A 20,953-nucleotide genomic window follows, 5' to 3' on the forward strand; every position below is an offset into this window, starting at 1 on the left:
AAATAAATAAAATAAATTTAAAAAATTGAGTCTATGAGTTTCAGGTGTTATCTAGAGAAATTAGGATAGAAAGGACAATCTAACAGCTACCCCCCCTTTCTTTGCTAGTTTCCTCATTTTATTCTTTTTCCTAACTTCAAGATAATGTGGAATTCATGCTTGGTGGGGACAGAATATACCAACATTATAAACTTTATATAGTATTCTCCACCTATTAGTTGCCTCATAAGTATTTGATTTTGGGGGCAAAATACACTGTTACTGTAAACATAGACTGAACTAAACTTTCTTAGTGTTCAAATCTATGGAATATGAAAGTTCATTCATCAGAGGGCTCCTTTAAAACATAAATCAGTTCATGATTTAAAAACCTACAGTGGTGTTCCATTGTACTTTGAATAAAATCAAAATTTGTTGACATGGCTCATATTCTTACATTATCTGGTTCCTGTCAAAAGATCTGTTGATCTTGTCTTAGTACTTCTCTCTTGGTCTTTATGCTCAAGCCACAGTGGACTTTGTATTTCTTGAAAACAGTAAGCTTCTTCTCCCTTGTGACCTTTGTACTGGCTGTTCCCTTTGCCTGTAAACCTCTGGCTCCAGATCGTCTCACGGCTGGCTCCTTTACCTCATTTATGTCTCAGCTCAAATGCTTTAGAGGTCTTTTTTGAATAAACTAAATTAACTCATTTAATCACAGTTACATGTCTTTTATTTTTCTCATAGCACTTACCACTATCTGAAATTATTTGGTACAGTTATTTGTTTGGTCTGTTGTCTTCTTGTAGAGTGTAAGCTTCTTGAGAGCAGAGGCCTTATCTGTTCACCGATGAACCTCTAGTGTCTAGAACTGCTTTGGCACAGATTGCTGTTCCTGTAACTCAGTATGCATTTGGCTGCCTGTAACAGGAACTAAGTCAAACTGACTTAAGCAGTAAGGACATTTACTGGCTCACATAAAGAATCTAGAGGGAGGGTTGAGGGATTTTTGACTTAGTGGCTTAACTGTGTCAGTGACCCAGCTTCTTTCCATTTTTGCACTTTTGCCATCATTGTCAGCTTCATCTTAAACTAACCTTTAAGATTGGATGCTAACTAGCAAGTTAGGGCTACTCGCTTCCTCATTCACATCCAGTGGGAGAGGAAAAGAAGTTTCATGTGGTTCTCTCTTAAGAGTAAGAAAATACTTTCACAGATGTGTCTGGTAAACTTTGTTTCTATTCTCCAATCGCTTTCTGAATCAATCACTTACCCGAGAATGGAATTACATTAGGCCAAAAAGTTCCATCTCTTTTTGCTGCAAATGGAGTCATCTTTCTCTGAGTCAGCTGGGCTCTGAGGAAAGTAGTAGTAAAATTATGGTTTCTGGATTGGGAATCACTTATATCCTCTGTAATTCTAATAAAATTTTTTTTAATGAATGAATTCATTTAGTAAACCTGTATTGAATTGTCAGATATATGCTCAGCACTCTACTAGTTAATTGGAATACAAAATCAGATAGAACATGGTTTTCACTTTCAGATAATTTAAGGTTTAGTGAGAGAGTCAAACAAGTTAACAGAATATTAAAATTGTTTTAAAAATGAACATGATGGGGCTTCCCTGGTGGCGCAGTGGTTGAGAGTACGCCTGCCGATGCAGGGGACACGGGTTTGTGCCCCGGTCTGGGAAGATTCCACATGCCGCGGAGCGGCTGGGCCCGTGAGCCATGGCCACTGAGCCTGCACATGTGGAGCCTGTGCTTCGCAGCGGGAGAGGCCACAACAGTGAGAGGCCTGTGTACCGCAAAAACACACACACACACAAAAAACAAAAAAATCAACATGATGTACCACGATGACTATAGTTAACACTGCTGTATAACTGGCAGGAAAGTTGTTAAGAGAATGAATTCTAAGAATTCTTATCACAAGGAGAAATTTTTTTTTCCTTTTTTCTTCTTTCCTTTTTATTGTATCTTTAAGAGATGTTTGTTAGCTAAACCTATTGTGGTAATCATTTCACAATATGTGTAAATTAAGCCTTCATGCTGTACACCTTAAACTTATCCAGTGCTGTGTGTCAATTATTTCTCAATAAAACTGGAAAAAATCAATTAATTGATTTAAATAATTGAATCCAAGAGAAAGTGGAAAAAAGTGAAAAGGGGAAACAAAGAACAGATGAGACAAATGAAAAGCAAATACCAATCATGATAGACTTAAACCTATCCATATCAGTAATCACATTAAAGGTAAATGGCCCAAACACCTCAATTAAAAGGCAGAGATTATCAGATTGGATAAAACAGCAAAGCCCAACTATATGGTGCCTACAAGAAACACATCTTAAAAATAAATACACACAATTTAAAAGTAAAAGGATAGAAAAAGATATGCTATGCCAACACTAATCAAAGTAAAGTTAACATGACTGCATTAATATCAGATAAAGTAGATTTCAGAGCAAAAATATTATGAGGGATAAAGAAGGTCATTTCATAATGATAAAGGGATCAATAAAGGAGAAGAAAACATAGCAGTTGTAAACTTTTATGCATCTATTAACAGAGCTTTAAAACTCATGAAACAAAAACTGATGTAACCACAACAGACAAATGTACAATCATTAACAGTGATTTCAGTATCCCTCCATAATTGAAAGAAGTAGACTGAAAGTCAGCAAGGATACAGAATACTTAACACTATTGACCAATTTGATCTAATTGCGTTTATAGAACACTCTAGCCAACAACATAATGCACTTTTTTTTTTTTTTGCAAGTGCACTGTGGAACATTTACTAAGATAGACCATATTCTGGGCCACAGAATAAATTTGAATAAATTAAAAAGATTTAAGTCATACAAAGTATGTTCTCTGACCACAATGGAATTAGGTTAGAAATCAATAAAAGAAAGATTTCTGGAAAGCCCCCAAATATTTGGAAATTAAACAGCAGAATTTTGAATAACCCATGTCTCAAAGAAGAAATCAAAAGGGAAATGGGAAATTATTTTGTGCTGAATTAAAATGAAAACACAAAATATCAGAATTTGTGGAATGCCACTAAAGCATTACTTAGAAAGTTATAGCATTAAATACCTATTAGAAAAGAGGAAAGATCTAAAGTCAGTGACATCAACTTCTGTTTTAAGAAACTAGAAAAATAAGAGGAAATTTAAACCAAATTAAGCAGAAGAAAGAAAAAAAGATCAGAGTAGGAGTCAATGAAGTAGAAACAGTAGAGAAAGACAGTGAAAGCAAAAGCTAATTCTTTTGAGAATATCGGTAAAGTTGTTAAATCTCTAGTCAGGCTGATCAGGAATAAAGACAAGAAGACAAACATTACCAATTTCAGGAATCAGAGAGGTGATATCACTACAGATTCTATAAATATTAAAAAGATTATAAGGGAATATTATGAATAGCATGCCAGTAAATTTAACAATTTAGGTGAATTATGGTTTGGAATTTTATAAATCCCAACAATATTAATATATAATACATAAGTATATATACCTATGTATTATATAATATATAAATAGCATATAAAATACATATATATGAACATATAAAAGACATGTATGTGTGTGTGTGTGTGTGTGTATATATATATATATATATATATATATACACATATACATAGATGGGAGCTAGATTTCTCACTGTCAGATTGGGAAGTTAAGCAAAGAGGGAAGGTGAATGAACTCTGTAGTACTGAATTAGAATCAGAGACATCAGTATGAACTCGTATTTAGTTTAATAAATATGCAGATGGATAGATACTATACATGAGTTAGTATACACACATGAATTAGGGCCAAGAAGTGTTGACACCCCAGTAGCAGCAAGTACACTCAGCACCCAGATCTTGGTTTCTAAATACCATTGTCCAATAAAATGACTCCTTAGAGAAATGGTTGATTCTAGGACTGGAGTAGGGAAGATATAAGATGAGCCTAAAGCACTTTGTAGTGCCAGAAACAGGAAGTGCTCAAAAAATAGAACAGTGGGGGCATGTCAAAGGGATACAGGTGAAGGAACTCTCAATGGCTGAAGCTGAAATCATTTGAGCAAGAAAATAATGTAGTATTGGATTAGAACTCAAAGTATAAAATAAGTATACATGAGTTCATGCTGATAGAAATTATTGCATAAATAAGAGGAGAAGACACAAATTTTCCTTATGGGAAGAATTCCAAGTAGCATATGTAAATTCTGCCTCCTCCAGGAGATGGAGCTTAATCTTCCCAACGCCTAGTATGGACTAGATTTAGTGACTTGCTTCTAAAGAGTAGAGTATGGAAAGGGGAAAAAAGGAACTTTACAGGGAGAAGTCTGGCAAATGCTAGCTTAACCAAATGATCAAGGTTAACATTGCTAGTGATGTCACATTGATATTGTGCATCCTTTGATATGTGATAAGAAAGGCATTTCACCTCTGTGGTATTCCAGAAATAGGCCCACATATATATTTACAACTGATTTTCAACGAAAGTGTAAAGGCAATTCAGTAGAGAAAGGATGGTCTTTTCAACAAATGATGCTGGAACAATGGGATATCCATATGCAAAGAAATAAATTTCTATCCATACTCATGCCCTATACAAAAATTATTGCAAAATATGTCATAGACCTGAAAGTAAAATTGAAAATCATTAAGCTTTTAGAAGAAAATGTAGGAGAAAAGTCTTTGTGACTTTGTGTTAGGCAAAGGTTTCTTAGATATGACACCAAAAGTGTGTGCAAAAGACTGTTTCCAAATGAGATCACATTCACAAGTACCAGAGGTTAGAACTTCAACATATCTTTTTGGAGGACACAATTCAATGCATAACAAGTGTAGTGGTTCCCAGTTTAGGGATTGCTTCTATGTTTAATGCAGGGGAACTGAGAATTTCTCTATATACTAAGTGCAATTCCCATACTGTATAAGTAAAGCATCTTCCATATCTTTGCTTACTTTTCTTTCAAATGCAGTGATGGTGTTGTAATTAATAAATACAAGTTCATTTGAAAATATTATGAGTTTGTTGTAGCTTTTTGGCATTTATTCAATTTGTGGATAATATACCTCTAACTGCTATTATGTGGATCTCTGCTTTGTCTGTTTTTACTTTTAACAGCAATAGTCTCTTTCACGTATTTTGTGCCGAACTTTGACACTCAGACACCAACATAATGTTACTTTGTCTTACAAAGTCTGTTCCTAAAACAGCTCCTTCAGCTTCTTGCTTCTGTGTGTTTCCTTAAGGGATAGAAATGAGTTCATGGGATTGAGCTAGGAGGATTGTGACACTGCTGTGTCTTCTCTTTTCTGTTTACCTGGTACACACAGAAACTCCTCTTTACTTCTAGCCAAACTCCCATGTGGATTCCTTACTGTAGATAAATTCATCTTAAGGAAGAAATCAAGAGGGAGTGCATAACTTGAATTACAACGATATTTTGTTACAACATTGTTTATTATACTAAAAAGTGGATCTAGCCTAAGTATTTACAAATGGGAATTGGTTAAATTAATTAAGTAGCTATATCACAAAGCACTTTGCAGGTATCAAGAATTATCTAGAGCCCTGTTTTTTTAAATCTTTATCTCATTTGTAAGTTCAATATATAAAATAAATAAAAGCTAAGCAGCTCTGATGTATGGGGAACCTAGAGTCTTCATCTACCCGATTTTGTCCTCTGAGGGACCTCTTTCGAACCTCTAGGATTTTATGCAGCACAATTTAAAACCAGTGCTGCAGTGAAAAATGTAATGATGTAAAATTATGTTGATATTAAGTTTAAAAAATGACCAAAACAATATGTCCATTATGCTTTAAGTTTTATAAAAAGAACTTTTATACACTGTGTTTATACTATATACAAATACAGTAATCTATATCTTGAGAAAAGATGGGGGAAATATTCATTAAAATGCTAGGTGTTGAGATTATAGCTGATTTTTGGTTTCTGTTTTGTCTTTAATTTTTAAATTGTGTACATGTATTTCTTTGGGAATAAAAGATATTCTTTCATATTAAAAAGTAGAGAACCATTGCTTAATAGGAAACTTTACATTTTGGGAAAGATAACAGTTTCATTCCTCAATCCCTTGAGAGAGAGGAATTATCTTGAAAATGTTATAAAAATGATATTAGTAGCATAGGTTTATTTAGAAATTATTAATATCAGTAGTCTTATGTGTTAAGCATGTTAGGATAAGTCACATTTTTAGCATCTAAGGGAGAAAATGGAACTGAATGTCAGTGAATTCAGAATGAACTGAACTTTGTAAAGCAATGATCCTCAATTCTGGGATGATGTAAGAAGAATGTCAAAATAATTAAAACACCCTTTCTCTCCACCTTTCCAGAGGCGAGCCATTGTTACTGATAAGAGTATACCTCAACTCTAGTTCCTTGGTTTTAGATCAAGAAAAACTTCTGTAGAAGAAAGGGTGAGATGGCATGCATATCACTAATTTTCTCACCTTTGCTCCACAAAATCAGAGGTTTTTTTTTTTTTCTTTGCGGTAGTTTGAAAGTTTGGGGTATTCAGGTTTGGCAGCAGAAAGTGTGGTTTTATGGTAAACTAAGTGGACAGTTAAGAGGAATTGAGGAATTGTTAATATTTGATGGCAGAACCAAAGTGTTTATGAAGAGAAATGTCTCTAGTTTAAAACCAAAATTTTCATCAGATCATTCATTGTATACATAGACAGTAAAAGTATTTTCAATGAAAAATAATCTCCTCAGAAGAAAATAAAACACTTTTATGGATGTGGAAGGTGCGTTATATAGAAAACTTAATTGTAATGATATTGGCTCTGATCAGTTTTTTTAGTAGTCTTATCTTTACCTATATTTTATATCTGTATAGCCTCTAAATTTTCATTATTTATAGAAATATTTCACCAACTAAGGAATATGACTTAAATATAAGGATATGTAATCAAAATACTTACCCATAAAGCATTTCTTATATAATTTATACAAATCGTAAGTAGAAAACATAGAATATGCTCAATCCTTATTCCCCTAGAGTTCTTCCTGGAAAGTGTATGAGGTTTTTATCTCCTCAAAAGAAATAGACATATGTTGGTTTAGTTCAAGGAAACTGTGAACATTTTTAGAGTATGTGGGAACTAAGTTTATACTTTTCTCATTCCCTATATTTTCTTGTGATTTTGGGGGCAATCCTTGCCATTTAACTTGGGTTAAGTATAGCTATGGCAGTGATTAGCCTTCCTGTATTCAAGGAATGAGTGCACACCAAGTACCAACACCTGAAGGTAAGCAGAGATCAAGAATAATCTTTTGTGATTTGGGAGTTAGTGTAGTTTTGGTTATTTTTCCTTCTCCCAAGATTTTAGAAATAAAAGAGTCCTATTCCTGTAATTGTGTTGACACTTGATAAGAAATGTTTAGGCGCACTTGAGATAAATCCATTATAATTTGTTTTCTTGTTTAATTGATATTCCTTGCTACAGAATTCTTTTTTTTTTTTTTTTTTGGTACGCGGCCCTCTCGCTGTTGTGGCCTCTCCCGTTGCGGAGCACAGGCTCCGGACGCGCAGGCTCAGCGGCCATGGCTCACGGGCCTAGCCGGCCCGTGGCATGTGGGATCTTCCCGGACCGGGGCACGAACCCATATCCCCTGCATTGGCAGGCGGACTCTCAACCACTGCGCCACCAGGGAAGCCCCAGAATTCTATTTTTTAACTGATACATAATAATTTAAATTTTGAGTAGAACTTTTTTATGTAATAGAAAATAAAATATTATTTGACATATTTTATATTATAATTTTATATTTTATGAAATTGTCAAGCTCTGATTAATGCTGAAGCTTGTCTCAGTGGCACCTCAATGCAAAAGGTAAAAAGCTAATAACTAAGACTTTCTACTTCTTCAGAAGCAAAATTGTATCTTTCTGCAAATTTGCAGAAAGCAGCTTGTCCTAACAAATTTTGCACATTGTCACTTCAGTTTACAAAATATGAACATTTAATATTAATATATGTTATGTAAAATCTTGTTGGGAAACATGTCTATCCCAGATTGAGGCCTTTTATTCTCTCTCTCATTTTTATTTTCACAAACATACCCTGAAATAGGGAATTGTGAAACAAGATTAAGATTTAAATCCTTATCTAATGAAAATCATACGTTGTCCCTGATTTATAAGTCATGAGATTATTCCGTAGAGTCCAGTTTCTTGCTGATATTTGTTTAATAATGGATTTGATGGCTTGAATGGTATTTAATGAGATGAGGATACTTAAGTAGTTTGAGGGTCTCAGACTTTTTCAAGTTTCTTTTTTTTTACTCTTTTTTCTTTTGGAGTGAATAATTTGAAGTCTAAAAAGACACTAAGTTAATGGTGATACTCATGATCTCAAAGGAAATTTATTTAGAACCCTTACAGGAAATACTCACAAAAATGATAATGTTCCAGATTGTCAATAAAAAGGTGAAAGTTTAATAAGCTGTTATTTTTATTGTGAATTACTTTTTCCAGTTCAGAAACAACCAATATGCAGTTTATAATAGCTCTGGCAGAGGGAATTAAAATAATTTAGAATTTACTATTTGATTTGTCAAAGTATGTCCAAGAAGTAAGAGACATTTACTTAGGGTCTGTCTTGTGTTTAAGTTCTTCAGTAAAAGTGGCAGTATACTAAGCTATGTTTTAAAAGTTAATTTGAGACCTTACATTACATTCTAGTGAATCATTTTTGGATTTTACACAGAACTGAGCTCCTTGTTCCTTGTCATTCTGTGGTTTGTATTGCAAGGTCCACAAGTTTAAAACTAATAACACCATGAAGAATTCTCCATGAGTCATCCTGTCAGCTGTAGCTTCTGCTTTAGAGCCTGTCTGATATAACTAATTAATGTTTTATTGCCAGCTCTGCTAAACTTTTCATGCTTTGGATCTATATGCTAATAAAAAAGTACAATGGTAGATAATGTTCAGACTCTTTTTTTGGCTAGTTCCAAATTTTTTAGTTCTTTTAGTGACTCTAAGCTAGACCAGTTATAAATTATAGGTGGCATAAGAATTTATGACTGGTGTGGTTTTTTTTTGGTGGGGGGGGAGGGAAGTGGTAGTGGTCATTTACTACTTTTGGTTCTATGAATCTTGCTGTCCAGAGATCTAAAGATTGAATTAACAGTTCAGCTGAAGTCAGTACCATGGTCTGAATCCCTATACTTACGGGCGCTGTGTATTGTAGACAAATGTTCTTTTAGCTGTTATATTTGTTATTTTGTGAAAAATGATATAATACTTGAGCTAGCTGGTTCATATTCATATTAGAGTAATTTCAAAATTAAGTGCTATACTTCAGGTTATTTAAATTATTTAATAGAAATGTATAAATGAAAAGCTCGATTTACATCTGGGACACAGAATGCCTTAATCATTCTTGATATTTTAAAGGAGATGAGGAAATAATGGACTTTTTTGCTAAGTGGCAGGTATGGTCAACATAATTTCACTATGTTTAAATAAAAATCACTGACCTTACTTGCCAGGAAAATTAAAAGTTTTGGTCGTAACCCGATATTTTTTCTTACCCTGTAGCATCTGGGAAGTTTGTTAACTTGAGTATTGCCCTTAATTTTATGTAATATGACTTGGCAAGTTAAGTTTATAGTTTCATCACTGGCTTTGAATTATGCATTTCTGTGGATTTTACTGAGCTAAAAACGAATTGGAATATTGTTAGTCTTTATTTTTATTTTCTATTGAATTTGAAGTCATGCAGCTAAAGTTCAGATTTTATTTTTGTTCTCCCTAATAGGTAATAATAATTAAGTGGTTACTATGTGCTAGGCAGTGCTTTTCATTTAATCCTTCTCATTTTCTGATTTAATCCTCAAAACAGACTTGTGAGGTAGGTCTAGTATTGTCACTGTTTTACAGATAGGTTAAGCAACTTGCCCACGTTCAAGTACCTTCTCATTGTGAAACTAGAATATGAACCTAGTTATATTTTTCCTGAGGAGTCCCTGAACCTAAGGCCCTGAGATCACTTGTAATTTTCATCGACTATAACAATATTGGAATAGTCTGTTTTTTCCACTATTGTTTATTATCACTTTATGAGGGGTTGAGCCTTAGAATTATCTTAATTGTAATCTGTTTTGCAGAGTTCTTTGTCTAGTAACTCTCCTCACTGGAGTGATTTTTTTCCCCCTGCATTTTAATATCACTAAAATCAGGATGTATCTTACAATGGAATTTTTGAGAATTCTAAATTTAGTAGCTAACATTGTTTGTTAATAAAAGCTTGACCACTATCCAATGTAGGTAAGATTTCCTTAACTTCCTCCCCTTCATTTCAGTTATCCATTATTAAGAACCATCTAACTCCCAAATTCCTCATCATAACTAAACCCAAGGGAGAAAAATCTAATATCTTGGAGGAGGCAGAGAGTAGGAATTAAGGTTTGATTGTGATATCCCTATTTCTGCTTTCAGAACACTTCTCACTGGAGTAGCATCAAAAGGCTAGCTCTTCTCACCAAAATCAATAAAAGGAAAATACGATTTCTAGTAGGCTATTTATTATAAGCAAATATGTGATGACACAAAACTTTGGCTGTTCTTTGCAATATTTTAGATCCAGAAGAAATTCTGTTTAACGATCTTAAAAGTTTTAAGTTTTAAAATCTTAAAAACAATTATAGCATTGTGTATGTGTATGTATATTGTAGAATAGTTCAACCTGTCTGGGACTTCCCTGGTGGCACAGTGGTTAAGAATCCGCCTGCTAGTGCAGGGGCATGGGTTTGAGCCCTGGTCTGGGAAGATCCCACATGCCGCGGAGCAACTAAGCCCATACAACACAACTACTGAGTCTGCGCTCTACAGCCCGCGAGCCACAGCTGCTGAGCCCACATGCCACAACTACTGAAGCCTGCGCGCCTAGAGCCTGTGCTCCACAACAAGAGAAGCCACCGCAATGAGAAGTCCGCACACCGCAACGAAGAGTAGTCCCCGCTTGCTGCAACTAGTGAAAGCCTGCGTGCAGCAAAGAAGACCCAACACAGCCAAAAATAAATAAAACTAAATAAATAAGTTTATTAAAAAAACCCAAAAAAACAAAAACCTGGCTAAAAAATGGAAGTTTTACTCCAGTATATATTAATTATAGGTTAGGGTTATTTAATTACCAAATCACATTTCCCTCTATAATAACATATTGGGAGGAGTGGGAAAATAAAAAATTGGGGGAGGCCTCTGTATATTGCTACCTAGTGATTTAATGCTAGAGCTCAGAACTAACAAGGAAAAGGCATCCTGAGTCAAGTGAGTGAAAGTATTGTGACATTTAAGGCCCTTGGTTAGGATTTTTGGCATACGAGTATGCTTAGTATAGGTAATCAAAAATAGGGGCATCTAGTCACCTTATCCCAATGGCTCAAATTCCTGATAACCCTTTTCTTTACATATTATGGTTCTTCATATTGGCAGTTTGACTTTGTCTTATAACTAGCAGAATACATATACACATATATAAATATGCACGAAACATGTTCATTGTTGACTAAATGTCCATGTCATCAATATGATACTTTCAAAAGCCAGACACGTTTGATTAATTAGGCATATCCAACATGTCAGCACTCAGATACAGCTGTTGTACTTAAATATCTAACCAAAGGAGACTTTCACAATTTTATGATTGGACTATACAATGGACAGGGACTTGAAAATGGGATTTTGTACACCAGAATTGTTTCATCAGCCTTGTGTTGGGTTACTCTGTTGCTTAGAATATGACCATTTCTTAGCCTTTAGACCTACCTTTCTATAGCATTTGATAGTATTATCTCTTCTTTATTGGTTCCTAGGGCAACCCTTTCTCCATTCTGATTTATCTTCTTAATCTCCTTCTTTGGCTCTCACATCCTTTCTCAGTTGTTCAGAAGCTAGGTTTCTTTTCCGCAGGATTTGATCCTTGGTGTTTTCTCTTTACCTGCTGTTTTAAATTTCAATGGCCATCAGTGGGTTGGTGACTCAAATCTACAACTCTAGCCCCAAGTTTTTCTTTGCAGTTCTAGCTTTCTATTTCCAGCTATCTGATTACATCTTCATCTCAATATCCAGCAGACGGTAGGGATTTTACAAAACCATGGGATTCTCTTGGTGATTTTCTTAGCTGGAGCAGAGGGAAGAATGAAATAGCCAGGAGGGCCGTTGACTTTGTTGCTTGCATACATGCAACTGCACATACATAGGTACATACATATTTGTTGGTTTTACCACATACTTTAAAGTGGAATTTGGTGACTAGAGAAGAAGTATTGTGATGTAAATAAAGCTTTTCTTGAGAAAAGTTCTTTGTACTTTCTGAATATAGTAAGTCGATTATGATAAGCAAGTTATACTGTAGGGCGGTCCTTCTTCTTTATCTTTTCATTCCATTTTTGTCCTCTTTCCCTTCCTTTCCATTCCCTTGTAAGAGAAAATAACTCAGGAAACTGGTTTACAGTCAGTAGTCTGGGAACTTCCAGATTTCTTTACCAGAATCTCTCTGGATGATGCAGTTTCTGACGCAAGCAGCATTGTTTTTGGGTAGGAGTTTTTATAATGGCTGTCAGGCCAAGTGGCTAAGGTTGCTAACTGCAGGTATTGTCCTTTGCAGAAATTCAGCTGGGAATTCTTTTCTGCCAACTTTTATGTTCATCTTTAAATTTAAATCCCATTCCCTCCCACCTCCCCCAACAAGTAAGGATGGACTACTTAGGAACTCTTATTTCTGAAGGTTTGGTTATCTTTTGTAATCAGTATATTCTCTAGAGCAGTGTCCTCTCTTTTATCCCAGAACCCCCTTTCCTTATTATCCCTAACTTGGTCATAGAGTTAATATGCTATCGCTTATTAGGGAAGTTTTTAGATTCTCTTTTTCTTTGAATCAATTTTTACTTATATAGGAGGTAAAGGGATTTATAATTAAAGTTATATTTAGACTAAGGTTTTTTTTTTTTTTTTTAAACTAAACTACCTCCATGCCAAATAAAATAGTCAGGTATCATTTTATGTTTATTTCTTACTACTGTTACTAGTAGCCTTAAAAAAATTTACTGATATTCTTAATAAGCCCTGTTCTTATCACCTAAATAATCTTTACATAAAATGTTACAGGTTGAGATAATTCTAAAAAGGACAGAAATGAGAAGAGGAATGGGAGGATGTTTGAGAACACTCTTTTAGACTTAGGTTAGCATTTATGTATAGCATCAAACTCTTATCAAGAAGCTTCCAGTAATATTTCCTTTAAAAAAGACAACCAGGAGAAAAGGCTGTAGTTCTTTTAGCTTACAAACTGAAAAAACATTTAAAGTACCTTTGTTTTCTACTTTTGGAATATATTTTTAATAACTGATAGTACCCCAGTGGTAATTTTTTCTAGATTTCTGGTATTACCTAAACATAAATAATTGAGAAGAATGATTTAATCATGATCAAAGGTTAGACACAGACCAACCAATAGAGCAGTAATAAGTATCCAGATATTTTGAATGGGGAAAGGTGAAGAAGGAACTTTTGCTAGGAAAACTAAATATAATATTTTAATGGTAAAATATTTCTCTTTGCTTAAGTTTTTTTAATCTGTAAAATGGAAATAATATCTTCGTAGTTTTTTTTTAGGATTAAAAAATATTACAAGTGAACAGTTTAGAATAGTGCTTAGCATCTACTAAGCTCTCAATAAATGTAGCTATTGCTATTATTATTTGAATTTTTAAAAAGAGAACCCATACTCAGGGACAGCTGATGGTAAATACACCTGCAATTTAAGATTTAACAAAGTAGTTAAGATGTTAAAAAATGGTATCCAACTCCACCTGTTTGTTGAATCTTGCTTTGGGAAAGTTAGTATAAGATTTAAATCCCTTATTCTGGTTTTGTAGAATGAATAAGCTTAATAACAATCTTGCAAGTGAAATAACTACATCTATTCTTTTTGTTTTTTCTTTGTTTCAGGTTTCCCCTCAAAAAACCTATAAGGTAAGTTGTTCAGTTGCACTTCATATGTTTAGGTTAAATTTTACTTAGACGTGTTCCTTCAAAATTATGGTACATTTTTGTGGTTTTAGAAAATGTGGATTTAAGTAGTTTAAAGTTTCAAAATGTTTTACAAATTTAAAATATAACAGGTGTTGCATATTTTTTCTGGAAGACAGCATTATTTTGATAACATTTCCAATGTTTTTAATATAAGCATTTTAAAAGTTTGTTCAAATTGATACTTAAGATCACTCCCTATGAAGAGATTTAATTTAAAAATCTATTGTGACTGTTTTCAGTTGTGAGTAGCTTGGGGAGTGTAAATGGATTGCCAGTTTTTGATGTGTTTTATCACTTGGGTAACTGTAACTGCCTTTTTAGTTAATGAACTTTGACAAACTGGATCAGTCTTAATTACCCTAAGACAGTAAAGGAAAAAATCCAAAATGTCCAAATATGTCTGTGCCTGTATCTCCGTATTTATTCATTTCCTGGGGTTAAATGCTCTTCCTCAGTACTCGTTCTTCGGCATCTTTTTTCTCTTTCATCTTAATTGTTGTATGTATTATTTAAAATGTAGGTAGTACGTCATTCCTGATTATTACAGTACTTTTATCATTTCTAGTGATGGCATAGGCCAGGATACCAATGCTAATCTTGGCATTTCAAGTAATTAGAAGTGTATGTATTATAGTAGTGGTCTTGTTTGCTGCCCAGTCATTATCTGATCGAGTATAATTGGATAGGTCATAGGAAAAATAATAATTCTTATGCCATCTGGGCCTTGGAAAGACTTCTGTGGCAAGAATTATAGGCAGGCTTTAAGAGAGCCTTGCCCTAGAGAACAAATGTATGGACACCAAGGGGAGAGAGCAGGGGCGGGGGCGGGGGTGGGGGTGGGGGGGTGGGATGAACTGGGAGATTGGGATTGACATGTATACACTAATATGTGTAAAATAGATAACTAAAAAGAACCTGCTGTATAGCACAGGGAACTCCACTTCACTGTACAGTAGAAACTAACACAACATTGTAAAACAACTATACCCCAATTTTTTTTAAAAAAAAGCCTTGCCTAAGATTTTTCTTTTTTAAAACTGTTCTCATCCATGCTGTAGTTACACAGTGTTTTTGAACCTGGCCATAATATACATAGGGTTGGGGAATATGTTTAATTACTTTTAGGTACTGTTCTCTTATCTGTTAAATGGAAATAATAGTGATTAACCTGTGAAAACCACTAAAAGGTTTTAAGCAGTTATTTCTCAGAATAAAATAGACTTTATTACTAAATACCGCTCATTATTTTTAAGCACTTTTTATAACCAGGTAAATAGACTCTGTATTAAACATAGTATAGACTGAATTTTAAAACTTCTTGAAAAATATAAATTAGAGAGTTTTATGAGACTGTGTAAGGTAAACTGATTTCTTGGTTTCTCTTTGTAAGACACACTTGGGATTTTTAAATTAAGTTTTTATTCCAATTATTTCCTTATAATAAAATATTTAATTGCTTTTATTTAATTTAGGCATGGAAGTATTTTGAACCGAGAGTCACCAACAGATAAGAAGCAGAAAGTTGAGCGCAGTACATCACATGATTTTGACCCCACAGGTAAAGCGCTTTGTTCTGCCAAAGAATATTGAGAGTAGTGAAGTTTCCAGTAATAACACTTTAAGCTGCATGACCACCTGAAACACTCAGCAGTAGCTGTTTGATCTGTTTAAGACTCTCCTTCCTCTTCAATTACATAATATAAAACCTTTGCACTCAGGAGGAATACAAGCATTTTTAACTTTCAACACTATGGATTCCACTATGGAAGCATCGTTATAGACTCTATTATATTTTAAAATAATGATGATAATAGAAACGGTTATTGTATCATAATTGGAGATTTTGGTCAGACCAAGAACTTGGGTAAATCCTAGGTATGAACAGTAGTATGTTTATAAAATCAAGGCTATAATCAAGGCTTGATAACAACTACATATTCTGTAGTCATCTAAAAATTCAGGTGTGATCATGGTAAATTGGAGTATTAGATAAAATAATTTAAAATTGATGATCATCTCATTTTAGAATAAGCAAATGAATAGAAATCCCTTTTTCTTCAAGGAGTATTCTAAACTCAGACAGCTGTCTTTCAACCTCAGTAGTGTTGATCTTTCCTAGAGTATTCATGCTGGTGGACTTTTGACTGTTTATATTCTTAATTTTGTATCTATAGGTTGAACCCCCTTGTAATATATAGGCCTTTGCTTTCCCCTTGTAAACCCACTCAGTATTTAATTTATAAAAATTGCTTGATAATTTTGCTTTTGTCATTTGAAACTTATTCTTTGTTCATATACTCTTTTATACTTGTATGTTCCTATGACAAAAGATGAAGTAAGTAAATGCTAAGGTCTCAGATACATAAATATATCTATTTTTAAGTATTTTCACTTAGAAGTAAAATTTTTAATTTTTAATGGAGTATTTTTTGTGTCTAATTAAGGCTGTTTATACTTTTAGTATAGACTGCTAGTTTATTTTGAAAAATATAAATATTATCTAGGAAGGGAAGAATGGGAGGTGAATAGCTACTAAGTTACCTGCATCTTGGGTGGTAGGTGAAAAATCCCAGTCATCAATGTAGGAGGCTTTGGTGGTGGAAGTATGTAATATGTAAGTTCTTGCATCTCCATTAAGAAAAATCCTTTATTTCTGACACCTAATTTTGATGTCATAGGGCTCAGAGGCTTTCATTTATATGATTAGTTACTGTCTTGATAATTAGGGTCACATGTTTCTGCCCTGTGCTCATCGAAGCATTATAGTCTTGTTAGATTGACTTAACTCTGTATTGGTCATCTGTGATGTGCCTATCTCCAAAGACAGATTAGCAAAGTGGTATTCAGTGCCTCATAATGAGATTATTACAGCTTTTAGTGCTTTTGTCATCTCTACAATTGTCAGATGATATATTTTGTAGACTTTCCATGTATTGTTTTGTTACATATTTTTATTGCACTGTCTTTTCTTTGATAAATCTAAAATATGTCATTACCTGTGCTGTTCGTGACTATTCTAAGGGCTATCACCTGTGATGTTCATACTTTGTGTTTGCACGATTTAACTTGTTCATGATTCATTCTTTTTTCCCCCATGAATTTTTCCCCTTACATTGGTCTCCATATTTTCTATATCTCTCTCCTTTTCTCCCGCTCCTGTGCAGATAGCTCCTCCAAGAAGACAAAGTCTAGTTCAGAGGAGAGTAGATCCGAGATATATGGTAAGCTAATGTAGCCCGAGATATATGGTAAGCTAATGTAGCCAATTCAGCCTTGCACCTTGGAGCTTGCTTCGTGCTGTTTCTTTTCTTTCTTTCTTTTTTTTTTTTTTAACTGCAGTCTCTTTTGTGTCTGCTCTGCATGGCATGATCTATTGCAGGGAAAGGGAGCCTGGGGTTTTAATGTGGCTGTGATGTGGAAGCTTAAGGTTGCTAGAAACTAACATTGGAGAGTAAGAATAGGCACATTACCCATCTTCTCTTTCGTCTTGTTTATGTTAGGAAAGTGATTATCTCTAATATGTTTGGGTCAAGTTTCTCCAAATAACATGGATGAGCTTTGAATTCTTGGCATTTTCTTCCCATGTCCCGTTTGCAGAGTTTGGATCATGTAGAATTTCATCAGTGCTACCAGTCTTTTTCTCTAAGTATAGTACTGGTATAGTTTGATGTGTTAGCAGTTCTTTGGAATTTTAATTTTATTTTTAATTGTTTATTTTTAATTGCCTCATCATCTGGAAATGCTGTTCTTGTGTAATTTATCTACAACAGCAAAAATAGCCTAAGTATTTTATTTTTGTAGCATGAAGAATGTCTCTGCCTTTCATAAGTTTCCCTAAAGCTTATTCTGAATGGGAAAATTTCAAAATGACACCTTTAAAAAATAATCTTCGCAAAGAGCAGCTTTAACCTGAATGGTCAAGTTTTGCAACAGATGATTAAAACACTAATATTTCCAGGCTATGTCCTGTCTTCCAAAGATAATATAAACCATGTTTGTGAATTTCAGACATATTTTTCCTTTTCCTTTTCTTCTGCATAGTTTTACGTGTCCTCTTTTCTTGATTTGGCATCTAATTAGTGTTTTGAGGAAAGTGGATAAGAGAAGCACTGCCTGGAACCTAGACTTTTTTTTTTTTTTTTTTTTTTTTTGTGGTACGCGGGCCTCTCACTGCTGTGGCCTCTCCCGTTGCGGAGCACAGGCTCCGGACGCGCAGGCTCAGCGGCCATGGCTCACGGGCCCAGCCACTCCGCGGCATGTAGGATCTTCCCGGACCGGGGCACGAACCCGTGTCCCCCTCATCGGCAGGTGGACTCTCAACCACTGCGCCACCAGGGAAGCCCTAGACTTTTAAAATAATCTCTGAAAGACCAGTAAGTTTTTTTTTTTAAAAGAAGAATCCAGATTTGGCCTCAAAGGAAAACCAGGTCTTCTCCAATAGAGGCTGAAAGTCTATCAAGTGGAAGTTTCCTTAGGTGTAGCTGTTTCCTAGCTTGATATACACATGAAAGGAAAAAATACATGAAAATGCCCCCTTTCTCTTTTAAGACACTTTATAATTTATATCTCCTGACACTTGAACACATGTCAGATACTATTTAGTACTTTGAGGCCTGTGTTTGATTATAAATCAGTTAATGCTTTTGCGTTAGATACATACATATAGTTCTTTGCTTGGGTTTATGTGACCAGTACTTTTTCTGTGTAGTTAAACCTTTTACAGTAGTTCAACAGGAAATGTGTACCATGCCCTATAGCATGTCAAGTTCATGCTTTTTCTTCCTTCCAAAGTATTTGGCTCCTCCTAAGTTCTTGAGACCGTGTCTTTCTGTTCTATATAAAGAACTTCCTATGGTTTATTCTCTTCTTAGGAATGTGAACACTATCTTTATAGCACCATTCTTTTCCAGCAACCTTTGCAATGTTGTAATTTCATCTCCCCCACCATTTTCCTAGATCTGTGGTATGTATGCAAAAGCTTGCTGTTTGCTTTGGATGAGACTAACAATTTAGGAATCCATGACTAGAAATAGTATACTAAGATTTTTCTTACCAGAGATGGGAATATTAACACTAGTTCAGACATGCCATTGGCTTGGTAGTAATAGAAACATTTTAAGTGGTAATGGGGAAGTAAGGTGTGGCTTCTCTGTGTTTGTTTCTTGAGAACCCTTGAAATACCTTTTTTGGAAGGAACTGAGCCATGAGTTCTCAAAAAGAACTTTTGAGAGGGATGAGTTGATCAGAACAGAGCTAGCATGCTAAATTAAATCTCTTCGACATTACAAATATTTTATCACCTGTGTGAATAGACTTCTTCAGACTGTGTCCAGTTAGCGTGGGTGAAAAGGAATCTCTAGAGAGTTATGGAAAGCTTGGAAATACTGGAATATGACTGAGTAGAATCATAGCAACTGGTGACATTGCTTTAGTGTAGGGTCTCTTAACAAGCCCACTTTTAACTTCTAAGATTATACATTGTCTTCTCTTGGGGTAAAATTGTTAGCTGGGTACTTCACACAAATACTAGTCATTCACTTACAAATTATTTATTTAAACTTTCCTAGCCATTTTTAGAGCCATTTTGTGAGATAGATTTACTTTGCTCATTTTAAGAGGAAACCAAATGTTTGTTTTGTATTCACTTCTTTGTTAAGTTTCTGCCCAGCGCAGTAGGTCAATATTTGTTCCTTTTCCCCTTATTTTCCCCTCTGAACCTTTTGGAGTCTGTTGACCATGTACAGGTATATTTTCTGATCTGCAATTCTAATGACGCTTAATTTTCTATTTTCCTTACTAATATCGTAATAGAGAAATTTTGTGGGGGTTTGAGGAATATGAGAGATTTAACAGGGCAATTTTGAGTTAGTCTACAGCTTCTGTCTTGGTGTCCTGAAGAGATTACAGCTGATGATATTATGTACAAGAAAATAAACCATGTCTTTTTGAAACTGTCTTAGTCTATTTCAAAAAGACTTCTGTAACAAAATACCAGAGACTTGGCTTAAACAACAGAACTTCTTTTTCTCACAGTTTTGGAGACTAGAAATATGCAGTCAGGCTGCCAGCACTGGTCAGGTTCTGGTGAGAGCTCTTCTCTGGGTTTAAAGACGGCCACCTTCTTGCTTTGTGCTCACATGGTCTTTTCCTTGGTGCAAGCATGTGTAGAGAGGGAAACAGAGAACAAACTGTTTGGTATCTTATAAGGATACTAATCCCAGCATGAGGGCCTCACTCTTATGACCTTATTTAACCCCAGTTCCTCCCCAAAGGCCTCATTCCCAAGTACTATCATGTTGAGAGTTAGGGTTTAAACATATGAATTTTGTGGGGGTGACACAAACATTTAGTCCATAACAGAAGTGAATTGTTAGGTCTTGAAATATCCAGGTTTGGATACTTCAGAGTGTCTTTTCTTTTAATTCATATTTCTTTTTATTCCAGCTTCTCATATCTGTCAAATGAAAACTTCTTGGTTTGATTTTTACTCTCACCAAGTTATTATTCTCTGTTCTTTCTTCAACCTTGCAAAGAGCATTCTACATGAACCTTCTGTGTCCTCATAAATCACTCACTTCCTAACCTCTTAAAATCTGAACACATACTATCTGGAAGGTGAATCAAAATATCCAACTTGAAAATTTATGAACTTTTTCTCAGTTCTCACCTTCCCCTTGTGCCATTAGGCAATGTTGATGCCCTTTCTTTGGTGTATATAATATTAAATCAACCTATTTCTTTTCTCTTTATAATGGTTTTGTCTTTTCTGTACTTGCTTTCTTTTTCCTTCTTATAAATATAGGCATGACTCAAGTTTCTGTCCCTGATCTTTCTCCCTGTTTCCAGTCTCATATTTATAACTGTTTGCTGAATCCTTGCACTCTAACTATCCTTAAAA

General features: G+C 34.6%; 1 protein-coding gene across 2 annotated transcripts in view; it reads left to right on the plus strand.

Annotated features, from left to right (window-relative positions):
- ARHGEF12 (Rho guanine nucleotide exchange factor 12) overlaps positions 1–20,953 on the plus strand; it is a 144,713-nt gene that overhangs the window by 49,034 nt on the left and 74,726 nt on the right. Inside the window, exons 2-4 of one of the 2 annotated variants that reach the window (XM_079930030.1) lie at positions 13,972–13,995; positions 15,528–15,613; positions 17,220–17,276. In XM_079930030.1, the coding sequence (XP_079786156.1) occupies positions 13,972–13,995; positions 15,528–15,613; positions 17,220–17,276 (167 nt within the window). The remainder of the gene's footprint in view (positions 1–13,971; positions 13,996–15,527; positions 15,614–17,219; positions 17,277–20,953) is intronic. The other variant, XM_079930031.1, reaches the window with a different exon arrangement.

The sequence above is a fragment of the Stenella coeruleoalba genome (assembly GCF_951394435.1).
Source record: "Stenella coeruleoalba genome assembly, chromosome: 8".
NCBI classification, from domain to species: Eukaryota; Metazoa; Chordata; class Mammalia; order Artiodactyla; family Delphinidae; genus Stenella; species Stenella coeruleoalba.